Raw genomic sequence first — 23,708 nt, 5'->3', positions numbered from 1 at the left:
GTTCGTGGTCGAAGTGGGGTAGTTTCTTCTCCATTTGCATTTTTGGTTGTAAATCAGCAAACTTCAAAAGCATGAAAAAAACGTGAATTACTCCGAAATCATTCAATCCGGACTCTCGGTTCATAGGGACAAATTTGCTCAAAATTAATTGTAGAATAACCCCTTTCAAGGAATAGGTCGAATTAGCAGTCACTTTGTATGTATATAGGACAATATTCCTCCTTGGGGGAATTGGTTCGAATGATGGATGCGAAAATTTGTAATATTCTTTCTTATATTAGGATTCAAATAAGGAACTTACAATAGAGGCTTGTAATTAATACGGACGTACGGTAATCCGTAGTGTAACATTGTTAATGTTAATGATCTGACTACTATTATACACATAATGTGAATAATTAAACTTTTTTAAAAATGGCTTATTTATACGGGCTTTCCAGAAACCTCTCAGTTGACCTTTGTAGTTTTGTACCGTTGCCAATATCAATTAAATATCGTTAGTGTTACCTTTCGAAAGTAATATTCGTGATCTTAATATACTTCTGTTTATTTATTCCTTATGATAGGTGCTACTGCAGTAATAGCTGATAGCCAAAAGGAGGAAATGGAAAGCACTGAGGACACCGATACATCAGACGACAGCATCTCCTCCGAAGTTCTAGATCATTTGTTTTTATGTGAAAAGTGTTACGATTGTCTAAATGTTGATGAATTCAATATAAACACGTGCACAGCAGCTACGAAGAGTGTGTCGGTCGTTCCTAATGAGAAATCGTCATTATCTGTAGAAGCAGATCGCTCAGTATCATCGTCATCTGCGTCTGCAATCCTAGATTCTAATGATGGTGTTCCTTTTATGAGTAAATCGTTGACATTTAAATGCCGAAACTTATACCAATATGTACGACATTTTTTGTTGGAAAATGGATTTGTGAAGAAAAACAGAGAGACTCGTTCTCCTGCATTTAAGTTTCTTGCTGGTCTGAGCGTTTCTATAGAATCAATGGGAACGAGTACGAAACCAACAACAGAAACTTGTAATAAAGAAAACAGTGGTGAAACTAGCAATAGTAGGAAGCCTATTGGCGAAAGCTGCCAGACACTTACAACAGGAGAAGTCTTATCTTTTAACCTATACCATTCAGAAGACAGCAATAATCAAAGAATTTTATATCCGAGGCATAATTCACATTAGTCTGACTCCATAAAAATCATTTGTTGAGGTCTAAATAAATGCGCATTCAGTACGTTACATTGTAGAAACGAGCAATTTGCCCGTAAAACGAATCCCTTGCGTAGCTTCTAACGAGACTCCTGTTCTATTCCAAAGACTGAAGTATAAATAATATTAATATTAGTTTAAAATGTGATAAAAATTAATTTTACATTTTTGAGATGATTCTACTCACGAAGAAAGGAAAGAAGGAATGTGAAGAGAAGTCGAAATCCAACTCGCTTCTATGTTCCAAGCTTTCCAAGACACGTTTTGAGAAATGTTGTAAAACAAGCTTTGATGCTACATAGCACAAACACTACTGGCTCCAGAGAAAGCGGCGTGCGAAATTTCAGAGCCAGTCGTGCTTTAATTAGCTAATGTTCAATTTAACATCTCATAGATACTACTCAAAGCGTATGCAAGAGGACCCCGCAAATCTTTAATAATCTTCCGGCGAAGATATACTATTATCAAACCTCTTGTAGAGTACAATGTTATCTCTTTGGATTTTGGTATCTCAAAGGTGACTACGTACTTTGTCTAAAGTCATTAGTGGTCTGCTGTGTAGTCTCGAAGGTTTTCACGTGTGCTGTAAACCCTGTAGCTCCGAAACAAAACTGGTTCAGATATTTCTTCAACCAACTTATTTTAGGCGCATTTTCATTGACTAGAAACACTTCTCAAATATTGTAGTAACAGTAAACGAAAATGATGTAAATGTAAATATTTAAATTGGGTTGTATTCTTTAAGCAGTGATGTGAGTAAGATAGTATATAAATAGAGGGACAGACTGATTTTATATGAATAAAGATAAACTTATTTTTATACAAAGAGTGGCTTGTTTATTAATGATTATAGCTTCTTTATGTAGTGAGTGATATTTTGTTAAACCTTTAAAATAAATAAAATAAAGAGGAAAATAAACGTATTTCGTGTCTTTCTTTGATCGAACTGTAGTACTTTTCTTGATGTTTAGCCAATTTTGTTTGAGTCTTAAGTATTAAAGCATTATGGAGATTGCTTTTAGGATAGATATAATTGTAGAATAATCCTAAAGATAGCTTTTAAGATAAATATAATTGTATAAAAGACAAATGTTGAATCAATACATAAGTGTATGCATTCATTCTTTGGAGGTAATGCCACACAACCACTTAGACTAAAAATGTGAAGCTACATTCACCATTGAGATCAAGACAATTTGAACCTTTTGCAATCGGTAATAGTCAATTAATATTTCGCCTAAGTACATATAAGCAATGGTGAAGCGTACTATAAGGCTCTCAGGCCGAGCCTACCCAGCCTTCTTTGATTTGTTATAAAATAAAGTCAATACTTCAACATTTCGGTTTTTCCGGTAACAAAATATTAGGTGGGAAACATTCGGAGACCCTTCCGTCTGAGCCTCACCAGCTCGCTAGACAGGTTTACAGGCTATGCTGCTCAGGGAGCGAAGTTATTATCGCTGTGGATTGCACACATTGTTCGGAAGGTGCCAACGCTGGCCTCTGGCAGTTTAGTTTTAGCGTGTAAGGCATCTTTCAGTGCTAATATGCTATAAAATGATTTCCTTAACACAGAATAAGAAATTTCTGTGGAGAATTATGCAATTATATTAGTGATAACTTGTTTAATTTAGGTATATACTCTCAGAAGTTATTCAGAGTAGCTGTTTTTTTTCTTTTTCCTACATGGGGCCTGGACCATAATAGTTTGTAGAATACACTAACATATGTATAAATTTACTAAACGCTACTGTACAGGATAAAATAATATTTGTGTGCAATTTTAGTTTAGTTTTCCATTTCATACAATCAGCGGGGTATTTACGATTTTGTTTCGGTGGGGCTTTGCTTGTTTCGGGAGGAGCTTTGCTAGCTTTATTCCTGGAAATGTGAAAGTTCTGCAATATATATAAATAGAGATACAATAAGAATTTAACAGCTAACTGTAATAATGTACTTTCTTTTTCTCTCCCTCCATTTTCAAATATGCAGGAAATTAAAATAGCAAGTGAGGAGGAAATCCCCGTTACCCCCCTGCAAACCCCAGAATGAAGAAAATATTAACTGTACTTCAAAATATTTTTAGTGGAGCTAAATGCGAATATTCCACTAATACATATTGCGTGTTCTCCTCATGTAAATATATGCTCAATAATAATAATAGACTACTTTCCATCTACTTTTACTTCTATATATACATGCATATAAATTTAACTCTAAACAATGTTAGAAATACAGCTAAGAATGTTCTTTAAAATAAATAGATTTGGTAGTTTCTTTAAATAAATACTTTTGGTATTTATGATACATTAATATTACTTGTGTTATTAGTTTATCAGGCCTACTCTACATATCGGGTTACGTTTCGCCACTGCATGTAAGTCGAAGGATGATGTGAAAGAATAACATCCTAAATTGAGCAAATAAGATTAAAGTTAATTCTCCTAAAAGTATAAGTTGTTGTAGGAAATAATTTCTTGCATGCCACCAAGTCTCTACATGTTGTCATAAACTATTGAAAGTTATTAAAATAATGCAAATACCCCTGCACAGAACAAGTAATCTATGTAACTTAGTAGGGGAGGTGGGGGCTTAATGGACTCCTTAAGGTTAAAATTGAAACAGCAACGTTGCTATGAATTGGAAGTCGATGATTTTGCAATATAATATTTTTTATTCTTTCTCTTATCAATGTAAAGAGGTGTAAGTCGTAAAAGTTTTACCAAACAAGTTGTATATGCAAATAAATTGACCTATAGTGAATGACCGTTTCACCTCACTCACCTGGGTAAAATGGCTCCATCCTTAGAACATATACATATTAACTAAAATTATGTTCTGATTCGACAAAGAAATGGTAGTTTTCTTATTCCTTGAAAATGTTAATGAAACAATTAGTTGTGCAACTGTAAAACAATGAGTGAAAAACTATGAAAACGAAAATAATACTAAAACTAAATGGAAAAGAAAATACAAAGTGAAATAGAGGGCTATCAAAAAAAATGCTATACTAGGTCTCTAATATGCCAACAGATGACAGAACAAGGCCAAACTCTGGGTCACAGGGAGCACTTACTTTCATACGTCAGTGAGCTAAGAGAGAGTTTATTGTGTGTATCGTTGTGCATTCCATGCTATTGTGATTGGATTCGTCACCCCCTTTGCGATTCCAACATGAACGACAAGCTTAAGTGGCATGGGCATTTCCGGATTGGAAGACGAAGAAAGATCAGGGAGACATTACGGTCTCGTGTACAATTTTAAGGAGCCATTTTGCACCAATCCCAATATAACTTTCAAAAACCCTTTATCCGCCATCTTTCACAAGGAAATCATGCCTGATGTTTGATGGCCAAACCTTTCTCACTATCTATATGTGTAATATGTTTTATTCAAGTAATTACTTTTTTCACCAACTGGTAGAATATTCACTACATACCTTATATTGACGTACCATGAAAATGGTTTTCTCCACTTATTTCACATTCTATTGAAGGTAGCGACGGTTCCCTTTCGCAACACTTCACGCCACCCTAACTACGGCTTGTGCAGTAGTACCAGTTCTCTGTCATTAGAGAAACACCATTATATACTGGGGAGACCACTGGGGGTCATTATGCCCCCACTTCCCCTATCACTGAGCATTCGTATGCTGACACTGTCTTATGTTAATAATATATGGAGTAATAGCCTAGTGAGTAGCACATGAAGTGATGTGGTATGGGGTGCAATAGGCCAAACGATTGTTCCAAATGAGGAGACCTCTTCTGTTTGAAAAAGAGATGAGTTACGTTTCACGGGGTGAAACTACGTGAGACTTCCAAACTATGCGAATTCAATAGTCGAACTTTATCAATAATTATTTTTTTGCAACAGAAGAATAAAATCAAAGATAGAACATGTTCCATGAACCATGATCCACATAAAAAAAGCCATAAGGCGCTATCTCTTACTGTTCCTTTTCCTATGGGAATTAATGTTGAAATCACAAGTACTAATTGATGTACAGGGTGTCCCAGAATTCTTTCCATGAATACAAACACTTATGACAAATAGACAGGTACTTTGTATCGTGAATAGTGATGGGTAAATTCCCAGGAAGATATTTTTTGGGAAATTCCCAAAATGGGAATTTATCCGGGAATTTATGGACAATCACAAAGAAAATTGCATTCTACTATTATATTATGATTTGAAAGTTAAATTCTTTTTTTATCGCAGTATATTATTACAGTTGTCTCCAGAGGATTCTTTAAAATGTATATTCTGAACGGTACTATGTTACTTTATTAATATTTTATTATATTTAGTGAGTACGCATAAATGTGTATTTACTTACAATATGTTCTATGAAAGTAAATATGTGGAAAAAATGGTATAGTAAGTCCATATATTTTTACACCACTAAACAGTTTAAATTTATAAGTAAGTGAATTTTCTAAATTTCACTCTACAACTAATATTTCAAACATATTAAGTTTTTACGCGTTATAAATAAATTAGATTGCGTAACTGCCAGAAGATACATGTCTCACCAATTTGTTCACAAAATTTGCAAGATACTGAATTATCTTTATAATTTACTACATAACATTGCCACACACAACCTTTCTTCCTACCTATTTCTTGAAATTTCATGCATTAATTCACATGTAAGAGAAGTCTGAGTACCTCTTCAAAAATCCGAGCCAGAGACAGGAGACACACTGACGTCTATTACTAACGATGGTTCGGGGTGTATTAATTGTACTTCATCTCTACTTCTACATAATTTCTACATTACTTTACAAACTGGTTCCTTTTCATCATTTGCAAATTAGTACTTTGCTACATTTTAGTGCAAATGGAGATGGAATTGAGAGAGAGATGTTCTCATATACCTCTCTCTCAACATATGATTACTTATATAAAGTACAGTCAACGAATTTTATTTTTTTAACTTCCAAATTATTTAAAGCCAAGAAGTAAATCATAACAAAACGGAAGTAAAGTAATTAGTCATACGGCTCTTATAATTTGGAAGATAAAATAGAGAAACAAAAATAAATTCCTTCCCGGAAATTTGTATGCCAGAGAAAAAACCCGGGAATATTCTCATTTTTTTATTTTCCTTCCCACCGGGAATATTCACACTGCGCATCACTAATCGTGAATGCATGTAACATATTCAAGTTTTTATATACACAATTAAAACTTTCTACATTTGATCCTTTCGTTGCCCGAAGGATACCCAGGCGATATTCCAATTCCACTCATGTGTTGGTCAACATTACGTGAGAGATGGATGTTACGACTTCAGTAATTCTATGCCGTAATGCTGCGATGACGTTCTCTGCTGTTTGGTAAACCTAGTCCTTGACATAACCCTAAAGAAGAAATCCAGTGCTGTTATGATCGGTGATCGCGGAGGCCAGTTTATGGGATCATCACGCCCAATCCATCTTCCAGGAAATATTGTATCCAAATAGGGACGGACATCTAACACCCAACAAGGTGCGCACCAATTTGTTGGAAAATTAAGTCCGGAATGTCCTGAATCTGTGGGACAACAAATAACTGGAAGATATCAAGATAGGTATTCGTCTTTTCACTGAAGAAAAAAAAAGTTCTATGAATTTATTGTGCATAAGATCGCACCACACGTTCAGCTTAGGGCTGTCTCAGACGGTTTCAAAAACAACGTGGGTATTCTCGGACCCTCAGATCCTAGTATTGTGTCGGTTGACAACACCGTTCAAATTAAATGCGGCCTCATCTGAGAAAAGGACACATTTAAGATAGTCAACGTCTTCCTTAATCTCAGACAGCATGGCAACAGGAAAGTCATAACGAGCTCTGTAATCCGTTTGTTGTAGAGCCTGCACGATCTGGACTTTGTACGCACGAAAAAGATGTTTATGTAAGATGCAGCGAACTGATGTCTAAGAAACGCAACTCACGGAGGCTCTGCGGACTGACTTCTTGGGACTTCTCACGAAGACAACTTTCACTGTCTGAATTGCGTAAGCTTTAGGTCAAGGGCTCCCTGTTCTAGGGAGATCACTGACGCTGCCTGTTTGTTTAAACTTAGCATACCTCATCTTGATGCTCTTAGCATCTGGTGGCTGTCTATGGTATGCCGTCTGGAATTGTCTCTGGACTGCTTTTGGTGGCTGTGTGTCGTGATATCAGAGGACACATTGGACTTTCCCCTGCAAATGATGTCCGATTTCGCTGTTACATCACTGGACCCTGTAACAGACAATAGTAAATATGTGCACAAAAACTTGAATATGTTACGTGCAATTTAAGTTAAATGTATTTGTCTATGTGTCATATTTTATGGCTTATGAATGTTTGTAATCAAAGAAAGAATTCTCGGACACCCTATATATCACTTCAGGTTACAACAGAGGAATAAAATCAGAGGTGAAACTGCTGCGGACTGAACCCGTATAAAAAATACCGCTATCTATTTTCGTTTTGTCCATTATGCGGTCACTATTCTAACCGAAAAATCGTAGTTTTTCACACTTTCGGTTTGAGTAGATAGATACTATAAAAGTTTAGACAAAACTCATTCCTGGGATGAATCTGAGTCGAGAAACTTATTTTCTTCATATCTTAAGAAATAAGTTTTGTCTCTGTTGAAATAAGAACTAAAACCGGGAGTACTAGTAAATTAAGCGGTTTCAGCAGAATGGCACAGCTGGAGATACTGAATCGATTTGTATAAATCACTTCTTGACATATATTATCGTTGTGGCTCTACGGTGAAAAATGTTGAAACTAGAAACGGTTGATTTCTATCACTTCCAGTTTGAATCTATTCTTGGGACGATGAATCAATTGCATAACATCACTTCCAGGTATCTCATACCGTTTTTGCTCAATGAAGATAATAAAACCAGAAGTACTACTAAAATTCAACCACTTCCGGTTTCCATAAATTTTTGTGGGTGCTGATTGTATGTTCTCTTGACACGCTGAATCGATTGCAAAAAATCGTTTGTCGCTATTTTCTTCTATGGCGATCCACGTTGAAACCGGAAATTGTTGCTTTCTGCCAGTTCTGGTTACAATACAATATTAACGGAGGAAGTGGAACCTATTCTTGGGACATTGAATTGATTGCAGAAAACCGTTTGTTGATATCTCTTATCCTTTGTCTCTTATGAATGTTGACAGATTGGTGGGCGGAGCTGTTTTATTAGACTTTGGACACTTGTGCACAGCAAAATTTGGAAGTCTGAAAATGTAGATAAAAAATGTATCTAAGCGTTTGACAGCAGATAATCGGATTGGATTACTGGTAATAGCTCATGTGATTAGGATTCCATGCTAAAATCTAGGTTTACGTATGGTGTCGCCTTGGCTTTTAAGGACACTTTAAATTTCAAACTGTACCAAAGACTGCTAATGTGTAGGTGTGATTAGAGGAGTGATGTCTTTAGATGTTGACACCATACAGAACCCACGACAAGACGCCATTTGATGTCTTAAAATGCTGACATCATACAGAAGCCATGACAAGACTCCATCTGATGTCTTAAGATGTTGACACCATACAGAGTTCATGACAACACTCCATCTGATGTCTTAAGATGTTGACACCATACAGAACCCATGACAAGACTCCATCTGATGTCTTAAGATGCTGACATTATACAGAAGCCATGACAAGACTCCATCTGATGTCTTAAGATGTTGACACCATACAGAGTTCATGACAACACTCCATCTGATGTCTTAAGATGTTGACACCATACAGAACCCATGACAAGACTCCATCTGATGTCTTAAGATGTTGACACCATACACAACCGATGACAAGACTCCGTCTCATGTCTTAAGATGTTGACACCATACAGAACCCATGACAACACTCCGTCTGATGTCTTAAGATGTTGACACCATACAGAGTTCATGACAGCACTCCATCTGATGTCTTAAGATGTTGACACCATACAGAGTTCATGACAACACTCCATCTGATGTCTTAAGATGTTGACACCATACAGAGTTCATGACAACACTCCATCTGATGTCTTAAGATGTTGACACCATACAGAACCCATGACAACTCTCCATCTGATGTCTTAAGATGTTGACACCATACAGAACCGATGACAAGACTCCGTCTCATGTCTTAAGATTTTTACACCATACAGAAGCCATGACAAGACTCCATCTGATGTCTTAAGATGTTGACACCATGCAGAGTTCATGACAACACTCCATCTGATGTCTTAAGATTTTGACACCATACAGAACCCATGACAAGAGTCCATCTGATGTCTTAAGATGTTGACACCATACAGAGTTCATGAAAAGACTCCATCTGATGTCTTAAGATGTTGACACCATACAGAGTTCATGACAAGACTCAATCTGATGTCTTAAGATGTTGACACCATACAGAGTTCATGACAACACTCCATCTGATGTCTTAAGATGTTGACACTATGCAGAACTCATGACAAGACTCCATCTGATGTCTTAAGATGTTGACATTATACAGAAGCCATGACAAGACTCCATCTGATGTCTTAAGATGTTGACACCATACAGAGTTCATGACAACACTCCATCTGATGTCTTAAGATGTTGACACCATACAGAGTTCATGACAAGACTCCATCTGATGTCTTAAGATGTTGACACCATACAGAACCGATGACAAGACTCCGTCTCATGTCTTAAGATTTTTACACCATACAGAACCCATGACAAGACTCCATCTGATGTCTTAAGTTGTTGACACCATACAGAGTTCATGACAACACTCCATCTGATACCTTAAGATGGTGACACCATACAGAGTTCATGACAACACTCCATCTGATGTCTTAAGATGTTGACACCATACAGAGTTCATGACAAGACTCCATCTGATGTCTTAAGATGTTGACACCATACAGAACCCATAACAAGACTCCATCTGATGTCTTAAGATGTTGACACCATACAGAGTTCATGACAACACTCCATCTGATGTCTTAAGATGTTGACACCATACAGAACCCATGACAAAACTCCATCTGATGTCTTAAGATGTTGACACCATACAGAACCGATGACAAGACTCCGTCTCATGTCTTAAGATTTTTACACCATACAGAACCCATGACAAGACTCCATCTGATGTCTTAAGATGTTGACACCATACAGAGTTCATGACAACTCTCCATCTGATGTCTTAAGATGTTGACACCATACAGAACTCATGACAAGACTCCATCTGATGTCTTAAGATGTTGACACCATTCAGAGTTCATGACAACACTCATCTGATGTCTTAAGATGTTGACACCATACCGAGTTCATGACAACACTCCATCTGATGTCTTAAGATGTTGACACCATACAGAACCCATGACGAGACTCCATCTGATGTCTTAAGATGTTGACACCATACAGAACCGATGACAAGACTCCGTCTCATGTCTTAAGATGTTGACACCATACAGAACCCATGACAACACTCCATCTGATGTCTTAAGATGTTGACACCATACAGACTTCGTGACTACACTGCATCTGATGTCTTAAGATGTTGACACCATACAGAACCCATGACAAGACTCCATCTGATGTCTTAAGATGTTAACACCATACAGAGTTCATGACAAGACTCCATCTGATGTCTTAAGATGTTGACACCATACAGAGTTCATGACAAGACTCCATCTGATGTCTTAAGATGTTGACACCATACAGAACCCATGACAAGACTCCATCTGATGTCTTAAGATGTTGACACCATACAGAACCCATGACAGGACTCCATCTGATGTCTTAAGATGTTGACACCATACAGAACCGATGACAAGACTCCGTCTCATGTCTTAAGATGTTGACACCATACAGAGTTCATGACAAGACTCCATCTGATGTCTTAAGATGTTGACACCATACAGAAACGATGACAAGACTCCGTCTCATGTCTTAAGATGTTGACACCATACAGAGTTCATGACAAGACTCCATCTGATGTCTTAAGATGTTGACACCATACAGAACCCATGACAAGACTCCATCTGATGTCTTTAGATGTTGACACCATACAGAGTTCATGACAAGACTCCATCTGATGTCTTAAGATGTTGACACCATACAGAACCCATGACAAGACTCCGTCTGATGTCTTAAGATGTTGACACCATACAGAACCGATGACAAGACTCCGTCTCATGTCTTAAGATGTTGACATTATACAGAAGCCATGACAAGACTCCATCTGATGTCTTAAGATGTTGACACCATACAGAGTTCATGACAACACTCCATCTGATGTCTTAAAATTTTGACACCATACAGAACCCATGACAAGAGTCCATCTGATGTCTTAAGATGTTGACACCATACAGAGTTCATGAAAAGACTCCATCTGATGTCTTAAGATGTTGACACCATACAGAGTTCATGACAACACTCCATCTGATGTCTTAAGATGTTGACACCATACAGAGTTCATGACAACACTCCATCTGATGTCTTAAGATGTTGACACTATCCAGAGTTCATGACAACACTCCATCTGATGTCTTAAGATGTTGACACCATACAGAACTCATGACAAGACTCCATCTGATGTCTTAAGATGGTGACACCATACAGAGTTCATGACAACACTCCATCTGATGTCTTAAGATGTTGACACCATACAGAGTTCATGACAAGACTCCATCTGATGTCTTAAGATGTTGACACCATACAGAACCCATAACAAGACTCCATCTGATGTCTTAAGATGTTGACACCATACAGAGTTCATGACAACACTCCATCTGATGTCTTAAGATGTTGACACCATACAGAACCCATGACAAAACTCCATCTGATGTCTTAAGATGTTGACACCATACAGAACCGATGACAAGACTCCGTCTCATGTCTTAAGATTTTTACACCATACAGAACCCATGACAAGACTCCATCTGATGTCTTAAGATGTTGACACCATACAGAGTTCATGACAACTCTCCATCTGATGTCTTAAGATGTTGACACCATACCGAGTTCATGACAACACTCCATCTGATGTCTTAAGATGTTGACACCATACAGAACCCATGACGAGACTCCATCTGATGTCTTAAGATGTTGACACCATACAGAACCGATGACAAGACTCCGTCTCATGTCTTAAGATGTTGACACCATACAGAACCGATGACAAGACTCCGTCTCATGCCTTAAGATGTTGACACCATACAGAGTTCATGACAAGACTCCATCTGATGTCTTAAGATGTTGACACCATACAGGGTTCATGACAACACTCCATCTGATGTCTTAAGATGTTGACACCATACAGAGCCCATGACAAGACTCCATCTGATGTCTTAAGATGTTGACACCATACAGAACCGATGACAAGACTCCGTCTCATGTTTTAAGATGTTGACACCATACAGAACCCATGACAACACTCCATCTGATGTCTTAAGGTGTTGGCACCATACAGAGTTCATGACAACACTCCATCTGATGTCTTAAGATGTTGACACCATACAGAACCCATGACAAGACTCCATCTGATGTCTTAAGATGTTGACACCATACAGAACCCATGACAAGACTCCGTCTCATATCTTAAGATGGTGACACCATTCAGAGTTCATGACAAGACTCCATCTGATGTCTTAAGATGTTGACACCATACAGAACCCATGACAAGACTCCATCTGATGTCTTAAGATGTTGACACCATACAGAACCCATGACAAGACTCCATCTGATGTCTTAAGATGTTGACACTATATAGAACCCATGACAAGACTCCATCAAAGACTAATAGTTGGCGAAAACCGAACCTAGTTGAGGAGGATCGCCGAACGTTCAAGAAGCTTGTCTCAAAGAATGATAGAGATAATGAGCAGAACTAAATGCTGAACTCGTTCAGTATTTGAAACAACTTGCTTTTACAGAGCGGAGTTTATATTTATTTATTTCATTTTCAGCCTTAAGAACTCTGGGATCATGGCTGCATCAAGATATACATTATTACAGTACAAGAATTAATAGTACAAATTTTATCCCTTTCGGACCCAGGTCATTTTTGGCGGTTTCCTACATTTTCAGTTAGTGACTTATTGCTCAAAAACTATTAACGCGATTGATATGGTTAAGGTCTTGCTTTTTTAGAAGATCGATGTGGTTATTTTTTGATATAAATTACATTGCAGTGTTGCCGACGGGAGGGAAATGTAGGGGTGAAAATTTTGAAAAAAAAAAATCTCTAATCGAACTTCAAGATTTTTGTAGCTGAAACCACTGTTGCCATATGGGTCCAAAAAAAATCTTTGGTGCGTTGATAACGTACACTGAAATCTTGAAATCGCTCGCTGCTACACATAGAAAGACAAAATTTTCTGTCATCAGCATGACAACAGAAGCAAAAAATCAACAGGTATGCCGGGGCTAAAGCTTCCATAATTATCCTGTTGAAAGTTTCTATGGTACGTTTTGTAGCCCAGAAGAAAAAGGTTTTCAGATAGTGGTACCTTTGTTTCAATGTATACCCAGCAAGAGGGAAATAATAGAAAGGAAAAACAAAAATTTTCCGAAATTTTTACCTAAAATCGGGAATTATTTTTGGCTGGAAACACTGTCACCAGACAGATGCAAACTATCTGAAAACAAACCTTCGAACCCTGCTCGAAGGTTATTGATACCTTACAAGTATCATAACGATATCTAACAAAGGAAACATGAAATTTTAAAAAATATATATCTCATTCTACCTCAAAAATTCACCATTTTCTCATCATTTACACAACATGCTTTATTATAAACCTCAACTGTACTTCCCGTAATTATTCTACTAAAAGTTTTCATGGTGCGTTGCGTAGGCTAAGAAGAAGGCTTTCAGGTAATAGTATGTTTGTTCGAATGTAGCCAACAAAAGGGAAATAATAGAGACAAAAATTGAATTTTTCCAAAATTTTCCCACAAAATAGGGAATTTTCTATAGCTGGCAACACTGCTACCAAACATACTCAAAGTATCTTAAAACAAATAATGGTGCACCACTAATATACCCTACAAGTATCGTGGCGATATTTAAGAAATAAAGCTTTTAGTTACAAAAATAGATTACGGTAAACAGAAAAATAGGAAAAACTAGAAGAGTCAAGGGTTAAAACAATACGAATTTTTCGTGCGCCCCTAATTGCCCTATTGTAACGATTTGTATAAGCTTTTGTTCAATGAGGACCAATGTTGAACTAGCATAAGTTCACTTGCGCTTGGATGTATAGGTACGGATTTATAAACAAAAATTTCGAAATCTTTATCACAAATATAGGGAAATTTTAATTCTTTAGTTGACAACACTGCGAGCGGGCTGGTCTAATTGATGTCAACGATTAAATATCCATCCGAGGTATCTACCTGACAAGTCTCAAGGAGATCTCTATACAACGAAGGAAACTACAGGGAAAAAAGTAATTTCGAAAAGTTTCGAATTTTTAAACTTGGGCTGAATCTTGAAAAGGAAATTCGACACCCACAAGAAAAGAAACTAATATGATAAACTAAGGTTCAACCATATTTGGCCCCAAAAATATATCCCGATATCTTAGTTAGTGTTCACACAGGAGCGAATTAAAAAAAGTGATACAGCTTGTGTGCCATTTTGGCCACCTGGGTGCGAGAGGGTTAAACGTGCAAAATATATAAGTTTATTTGAAATGTATTATAACAATTATTTATTACCATAAACACACGATTCAGAAAGCAAGGGAATGACGATTTTGTGAGTTTTAAAATATGTTCAAGTTCAACATAGACTACTATGTTTTGCTCACACTTTAGTATTATTTAGCCTTGTAATCTATGGCTGCCCGCAACGTGCAAGTTAATATAATATTTTTTCTTCAAGTGTGTCAATATTTTGTTGTATGACCATCTCGTTTCTCGAGACAACTTCGATTATGGGGAACTCTATAGATTTTCAAAATTTTGCTCTCATTCGATAGGCTGCCACTTCCTAAGCACGAAACTGAAACAATTTATTGTTGGAACCTCCTCCTTCCCCTCCATAACCGACAATGGCTATTGGGACCTCTAAGGATTTTAAAAATTTTTGCTCTCATTCGACAACATGCCACTCCCTAAGAACGAAACTGAAAAAATTTCTTGTCAGAATCTCCCCCTTCCTGTCCACAACCGACGAGGGTTATGAAGACATCTGCCGATTTTCAAAATTTTGCCTTCATTCGACAGAGTGCCATTCGCTAAGAACAAAACTGAAACAAATTCTTGTTGGGACCTCCTCTTCTCTCCATAAGAAATTAGCGTTCGTAGAAGAACTTTGAAATTTGATAAAATAACGGCAGAAATGTGCAATTTTCAGCCTAATTCTTTACAATTTAAAAAAAGTAAATCGATGGGTGGAAGAGCTTAAGTCCTTTTCTTCAGCCTACAAGAGTAGCACTGGAATTTGGCGCAGGGTATCTAGCACGTACCAAAATTAAACCTAATTCCGGAACATTATTTACCATTCCTCTTCGCGCAAACTTTCAGTGTTCCTCTTACATACTCTCGGCGAGGAACTTGGTTGATTAATTCTCCGCCCTACTAATTTCGAGTTCTGACGAACTTAGGTCAATTTTATGCATTTTTATGTTTTGATCAGTTTGAGTTTACAGAAAATTCAATAGGGTAGAAGAGGACAATTGGGTGCAGGGTGTAATTGGGCGGAAAACTTTTTAAAAATTTATATTTTGCATTTCAGTATATTTTTTATCGAATGTAATTCGACTAAAATTTTGTGTGGGTAAATATTGATCAGAAAAAAACATAGATGAATTTTGAGAGGGTGTAATAATGACAAAAAAAGAAAACTGATTTGTTTGGAAAATGACACATTTGAATCCGAGCTTCAGGTTTGTGTGTCTTTTGGTTTGAGGCAAAATAAATTGCGCATTTATTAATGTTTTGATCCTGAATTTTTTACTGCTGCTTAAAAAGGATGGTTTCGTGAAGAGCAGCAATCTTGAATCCTCACTATGAGCCAGTTAAAATTTTGTTAAAACTTGTACCTCCCAATTACCCCCACGGGGTATTTGGGCCCATGATGCGGGAGTAAATGCGTGGAATGCCTTAAGTAATTTTTTTTTTACTTAGAATTCATTTAAATGCTGTGCTATCTTTGTCTTTTGATGTGTGAACTTTTGTTTCATAGTGTCTTGTGCTTATTATGCTATTTTGTTCAACTTAGGCTTCCAGTGACCGTTGCGTACGTCAGTAGTGCTGATGCTGCACATGTTTATCAATCCAGAGTTTCAACACATGTTCTACTGTAATAGTTTATAGTTATTTAGCGTAAGTCTTATTACCTTCTCATACGTTAGAATATCAGTGCTTTTCTCTTGGTTTTTCTTTCTTTTTTTACGTTTTCGGTCAAAGTTTTGACCGCTTATAGTTTTCCTTTTCGTATGTGATACAATTTGGATAAAGTTCACAGGACAATATACTGTGCTATAAACAATAACTGGAAGGCTTGGAAAGGAATTCAGGCCTCATATATTTTCGAGATTTAGAAATAAGTTACCGTAAGACTTTGCACAAGATTTAAGCAATTTTAAAGAAAATCGCATGTAACTTACAAATATAATGATTTAGAACACTGTATTTTAAACATATAATAGCTAGATATATAAGGAAAACATTAGTGCAAGTTCATTTGTAAACATTCAGTACGACCGTAGTTATTGAAATATAAACTTTGGTGCAAGTAGCTCCATAAGTGGGGTTACTTTGCACAACATACCAAAAAATATGTTAACAAACGAATATAACGTTTCTGTACAATGTTTTCCCTTCAGTATTTCTACATTTTACTTTCTACACAAAACTGCATGCAGTCTAGAAATATTGATATTAGAATGATGGTACAGTATCAGTACTTAGTTTGAATTATCGATATTTGTAGAGAAAATTATGTATTTTCTGGTACCGGCACAGGAACTACATTCTTTTAGTTTAGCATATATCCCCCAAAAATGCCAAATCAGGAACAGAAAAAAAATCCCGTGAACAGGTTGCCTCGGTTATTCCTTGTCCAAGAATATAATCCCAAAAGTAATCAGTGGAAGATTTACAGGGTTTGATACTTTAAGGCTGAAGCCCACCCAAATTGCATGTTTTCTTTTTAAAAAATCTGATGTTAGTCATTGCTACGTGTATAAGATTCAAGCCTCCCCCTCCCCCCCAAAAAATCTAGTGATTTCTAAAAGGAACGAAGCCTTTGTGAGTGTAGCCCCTCTCAAACTACTTTTCGGGATCCGCCATTGTCTATAATTTATTTTCCAACAAGAAATTCATTCCGGCATTTACCTAAATAAGACATTTACCTAAATCTATAATGCAGGAGGTTCCATTAGCAATAATTTCCTATCTAAATGGTATTTTGGACATTTGAATTTCAACTATTGCATCAAATTCTCATTATACACAGTACTATTCTGCGAAACTGATTTAGCTTTGACGGAAATTCTTGTACGGGATATCATTCAGATTTTGGTGGCCATTGCTTTCCGTATCTCTACAACAATGAACCCTCCCGGTAATAAGAATTGATGTTAACCGTTAACATTATAGCCAAATGCTCATGATTTTGCCGACAGAGGACTATGAAACTCTTTTCATATTTTGTGCAAAGTAACCCTTGATGTGTAAAGTAACCCTGTCTTACGGTACTTCTTATTTTGCGCAAACAAATGTATATTTTTTTCTAGGCCACATAAAACTATAATTTTCTAAGCGGTATACAAGTTATATACACCAAATGAAATGTTGGGTTTTCTTCATTTACACCCAATCAACCCCACGGTATTATGTGCGCCGGCAATGGCTTTAGGTCTAATCGTTTTCTACCCAATTACCCCCAAAGGATAATTGGATCGAAATCAGATTAACAACAATTAAAATGTTGCAGCATGAAAATTAAAGATGCCGAAAGGTTACCACTCACCACAGTAGGTACAGAAGAATCTGCGCCATACAAACAGTTCTTAGAAACAAGAAAAAAAACACCTATAACCTGTGAGGGAAAAAAAAGGTTGACCAAAACATACCTTCCAATTCCTCCCTTCTACCTTGTTTCAAAGGTACCTGAAATGTAATTTAAAAGGTGAAGATTAGTTACTGTATAAGATAAATCGGTAGAAGTCCACCAGTATGCATGGTGATACGGAATCAGCAGAGTTTCCAACTCTCGCAGAAATATACGTGTTGTTACAAAGTTTAAAGAAAGAAATAGGTGATTTGAAAAAGAGTAATACTGAAAGAGAACAGGAACTAGGTAAATCGTTAGACCTTGCGCATGAAAAACTTGACGAAACTATGAACATAATTAAAAATCAATCCGAAACCATAGGTGAATGTATGAAAACAATAGAACAGTTAAAAGAAGAAAATATTTCACTTAAAAAACAACTAAAGGATGTTCAGCTAGAAAGGGATGAAATTGAACAGTACGGAAGAAGAAATACTATCGAAATATATGGTATTCCGGAAAAACAGAACGAAGATACATACGAAATTGTAAAAAATGTAGGTAGGGTGTTAGATATTGATATTACACGGGAATCTATTGATGTTTGTCACAGACTAAAGAAACTTTCGCATCAAACAGATAGTGGCATTATTGTCAAATTTGTAAGAAGAGAAGATAAAGATAAATTTTTAGCTAGAAGGAAAGTAAAAAGAAATCTAAGTATAAATCAACTGGGCAATATGAATGAAGGTATTGTCTATATCAACCAGAGTTTAACTGCATACCGGAGAAAAATCTTTGGAAACGCGAGAAAAATTATGCTTTCTTATGGGTAGATAATGTAGGACGAATATTTTTGAGAAAAAGTCAAGGTGATTCTGTGATACAGTTAAAAACATTAGAAGATGTAATCGCATTGTCGTAAAATATTTTTGTGAAGTACATAGAAACTGATAGTTAGTCCTGACAGAAGTACCTTAAATATCTACTATCAAAATGTTAGAGGATTAAGGACAAAAACAAACGATCTATATCTAAATACTGCACAATGTGATTATGATATAATTATATTAACAGAAACTTGGCTTAAACCTGATATTGTCGACTCAGAAATATTTGATTATAATTATAAAGTGTATAGGAAGGATAGACTATATAAAAAAGGTGGTGGAGTACTCATAGCAATTAAAAACAAGTTTGCAGCCACTAATATTGAGATACGTAATGAGCTTGAGAATTTGTGTGTCAAGGTAGTTGCATATTGTAAAACATTTTATTTTGTAACTGTATACTTCCCCCCTGTTTCATGTTTAAATCATTATCTAAATTTCTTCCAAATATTTGAAGAAAATGACATGTTTCAGGAAAATAACGTATTAGTGGCTGGAGACTTTAATTTACCACTAGTTACAGGTACAGACTATAATTTCTTGAACGGTGGTGAATGTTATCGCTCATTAGCTAATTTTTTGAGCCTACAAAATCTTCATTCTTTAAATAATATAAAAAATTATTTTTGTAGAACTTTAGACTTAGTGTTTAGTAATATTTCGAATGGTATTGTTGTACAAAGAAGTGAATTGCCGATTATAAATGAAGATAACCATCATCCTGCACTAGAAATCACTATTCTGTTTAAAGGGCAAAATTATCCACTAAAAAATGAAACAAAAATTGTATTCAACTTCCAGAAAGCTAATTTTTTAAAACTATATCAATTAATTCGAGAAGTTGACTGGTCGGTTTTAAAACAATTTAGTAATGTTGATGATGCAACTAACGCATTTTATGATATAATAAATAAAATAATCATTGATACAGTACCTAAAACGCGAAAATGTAGTCTGAGAAAATATCCTTGCTGGTTTACAAAAGATATAACAAACAAGTTAAAATTAAAAGAACATTATAGGAAGCACATGAAAGATTCAGAATATAATAAACATATGTATAAGGAGATAAGAAAGGATACCAAGAAACTTATTCGTAAGGCGTATGAACACTATATTAGGGAAAGCGAAATTGAGGTTAAAAAGGATGTAAAATCTTTCTGGTCATATATAAAATGTAAACAGAAGAATAATAATAGTGAAAGTGGTAGTATGACGTTAAACGGTAATACATTGAACACAAACAAACTAATTGTTAATGGGTTTGCAAATTATTTTAAATCAGTATATGATAAAAATATATCATCATACAACCCTCCTGAGGAAGAACATATGGAGGTAAGCAACTGTTTAGAAATTGATAGAGTGTCGAATGAAGAGTATAGGAAAGCTATTAAGAAGTTAAAACCTAAAAAAGCATGTGGACCAGATGGTATTCCTCCATATGTGATAAAAGCATGCTCGGAAATACTACTAGAACCACTGTCTATACTTTCTAATTTAATACTTAAAACCCAAACGTTTCCTGAAATCTGGAAAATTACTAAAGTATCACCAATCTTTAAAAATGGGGATAAGAGTAAAATAGAACATTATAGACCGATAGCCATAATTTGTGCACCAGTAAAAGTTTTCGAACAAATATTATATGATCGTGTTTTTAACCATGTAAAGAACTATATCTGTGAAAACCAGCATGGATTTTACCCTGGACGATCGACGGTAACAAATTTGCTTAATTTCACTCAATTCGTTCATGAAGCTATTCATGATCGCAAACGAGTAGACACAATATATATTGATTTTGCAAAGGCATTTGACACAATTAATCATGACATACTACTTAGAAAACTCTCAAGGTTTGGATTCTCATCAAATTTACTAAAATTTTTTAAATGTTACCTGTATCAGAGGAAACAGTATGTATACTTCAATCACACAAGATCATTCAGTTATAATATTAATTCCGGTGTCCCGCAGGGCTCAAACTTACGACCCTTATTGTTTCTACTTTTTAAAAATGACCTCCCAAAATACTTTAAATATTCCAAATGTTTATTATATGCTGACGATTTAAAATTATACAAAGATATACAGGAAAATCAGGATGTATTAAAACTGAATGAGGATCTAAATAACATATATCAGTGGAGTATAGAAAATAAATTATATTTTAATACTAACAAGTGTAAATTCATAATATTTTCAAAGCAAAGAAGGTTAACTAAAATTAATCCCTATAAGATAGATGACAAAGTATTAGAACGTGTATATACATATAAAGATTTGGGTATTATTTTCAGTTGTGATATGTCTTTTAATAAACATACATTGTTGCTAACACATAACGCTTTTAAGCAATTAGGATTTATAATAAGAAACACGAAAATGTTTACTAACATTGATGTTATAGGAACTATTTTTAAAAGTATTGTAAGATCAAAGATGGAGTACGCCTTGGTGATCTGGACTACGAAACACGTAACTCAAAACAATCAATTAGAAGCAATTCAGAAAAGGTTTTTAAGGTATCTATACAACAAGAAAACTGGACAATCTGCAATTACTAATAAAATTTCGTATTCCAGACTACTAGGTGAATTTAATTACTCAACTTTTTCGGATAGATCAGTTATTCTACAAGAAATGTGTTTATTTAAAATAGTAAATGGTAAATTCGATAACAGTGAGTTTTTGCAGTATATCAAATTCAATATAAAATCAAGAACTTTAAGAACGAGGAATTTATTATGGTATGCAACTGCGAAAACCAACACATACAACAACTCACCTTTAATAAGATTATGTTCATTATATAATAATATAGCTTAGAGTATCGATGACATTGACTTAACTTTGAAAGAAAAAATATTTAAAAAATTATTGAAGAGATATTTGTGTGAAATTAAGTTAAATGAAAAACGTAATTAATATTGGATATTACTATATTAACTACGGTAATGAAATTTGATTATTTTCTATTTTCATGTTATTGTAATGTACAATATCAATGGTGAGCACATGAATGTGTGCATGTGAAATGTGTGAGATATGTATGTGTGTTCGTCCATATATATTTGCTTGTATAAATATTGGTGTATATATATATATATATATGTACATGTAAGTGTATATATGTATTATGTAATTGTGCCTATTTCTATAATAAGAGCATGAGTTCGTGCTTCATAAAATGTATGCATTGATCTGTGGAATGTTCGTATACAAAGTTATATATTGTATTTGCTTATTGCTATCTTAATATTCTTAATATTTTCATTTTTACTATTTTCATTTATAAATTGGTTTTACTTATTATAATTATTATATAATAATGTAATCAATTGTGTACACCTCCTATAATTGGAGAGATCTCTCTGGTGGAGGAAATAAATAAATAAATAAATAAATAAATAACCCTTGTCGGTTATTTTGTGTCAGTTATGGAAGGGAAATGGAAAGTTCCGAGAATAAATTGTTTCAGTTTCATGCCTAGCGAGTGGCACCCTATCGAATGAGGGCAAAATTTTGAAAATCGATAGAGGTCCCCATCACTCTTGTCGGTTATTTTATGTCGGTTATGGAGGGGAAGGGAGAGGTTCCGACAAGAAATTGTTTCTGTTTCTATCTTAGGGAGTGGCACTCTATCGAATGAAGACAAAATTTTGAAAATCGGTAGAGGTCCCCACAGCCGAAGTTGTCCCCTTTTTTCCCACTTCACAAAAAGAAACCATAAGGATAGAGATCTGGGCTACTAGAAGATCAATTAAATGATTCACGCCTTCCAATCAATTTTCCAGAAAAACACATGCGAAGCCAGTCCCTGGTATTATTAACATAATGGAGGAGCTTCGTGCAGAAAACGTAGGATCGGACAGTGTTGGCAGATCTGATTGTTAAAAAGTAGCGATGTTTTGCTCCAAAAGTAGCGAATTTTAACTATTTATAGCCCGAACATAAAATTATATATACACAAAAGGTTAATTAATTCGTGTATCAATTTTATTTGTTAACTATGCAGAAGTGTTAGAGGGTCAAAGGTCAAATTTCGATTTTTTTTCCTTATGGAACTGTAAGTGTAAATTCTTGAAAGAGCCTGATAAGAACATAAATCGAAGTGATAATAAAGAAAAAGCTGTATGATATGATTCTACGTCGCAAGCGGACAAAATATGCGGTCAATCAAGTGTCAAGGTCAGAGGTCACGGTCACATCAAGGTTACAGGTCACTTTGAGAACGCATTTGAATATACTGAAAACAACGCAATGTCCGTATCAAATCATGTTAAACATCAAAATGAAGCAGCGGAAGAAGCAAGGTCACTCAATTGTAATATGCAGTCAAAGGTCACAGACAAATACAAGGACAAAGGTCAATCACAAAAATCAAATTTATTTCTAAACGAAACGTGAGCACAATGTAGTTGTGCTTTACACAGCGTTGTGTATGCTTTTGGAAATGCATTAGGTTTATCCTGCATGAGCGGAAATGATCCTTCTTGAGGATTTAGTGTCACTTGGCTAAACAAAATTTCACTTATTCTACATGTGGGCTAAGCACAGATTGATTCTGTGAATCAACTGCTTAGTGAACACTTTCTCAAGCATG

At 35.4% G+C, this 23,708-nt stretch overlaps 1 protein-coding gene across 1 annotated transcript in view; it reads left to right on the top strand.

Annotated features, from left to right (window-relative positions):
* Positions 1-2,163, top strand: part of LOC145675605 (uncharacterized) — a 46,626-nt gene extending 44,463 nt beyond the window's left edge. Inside the window, exon 6 of the mRNA XM_081746140.1 lies at positions 567-2,163. Coding sequence (XP_081602266.1) covers positions 567-1,195 — 629 coding nt within the window. The 3' untranslated portion in view covers positions 1,196-2,163. The remainder of the gene's footprint in view (positions 1-566) is intronic.
* Positions 2,164-23,708: the final 21,545 nt, after the last annotated feature.

Source organism: Thermobia domestica, chromosome 18, assembly GCF_964235325.1.
Source record: "Thermobia domestica chromosome 18, izTheDome1.hap1.1, whole genome shotgun sequence".
Taxonomy (NCBI): domain Eukaryota; kingdom Metazoa; phylum Arthropoda; class Insecta; order Zygentoma; family Lepismatidae; genus Thermobia; species Thermobia domestica.
Note: the sequence above shows the minus strand (reverse complement) of the source record. Positions and strands in the feature narration are given on the sequence as shown.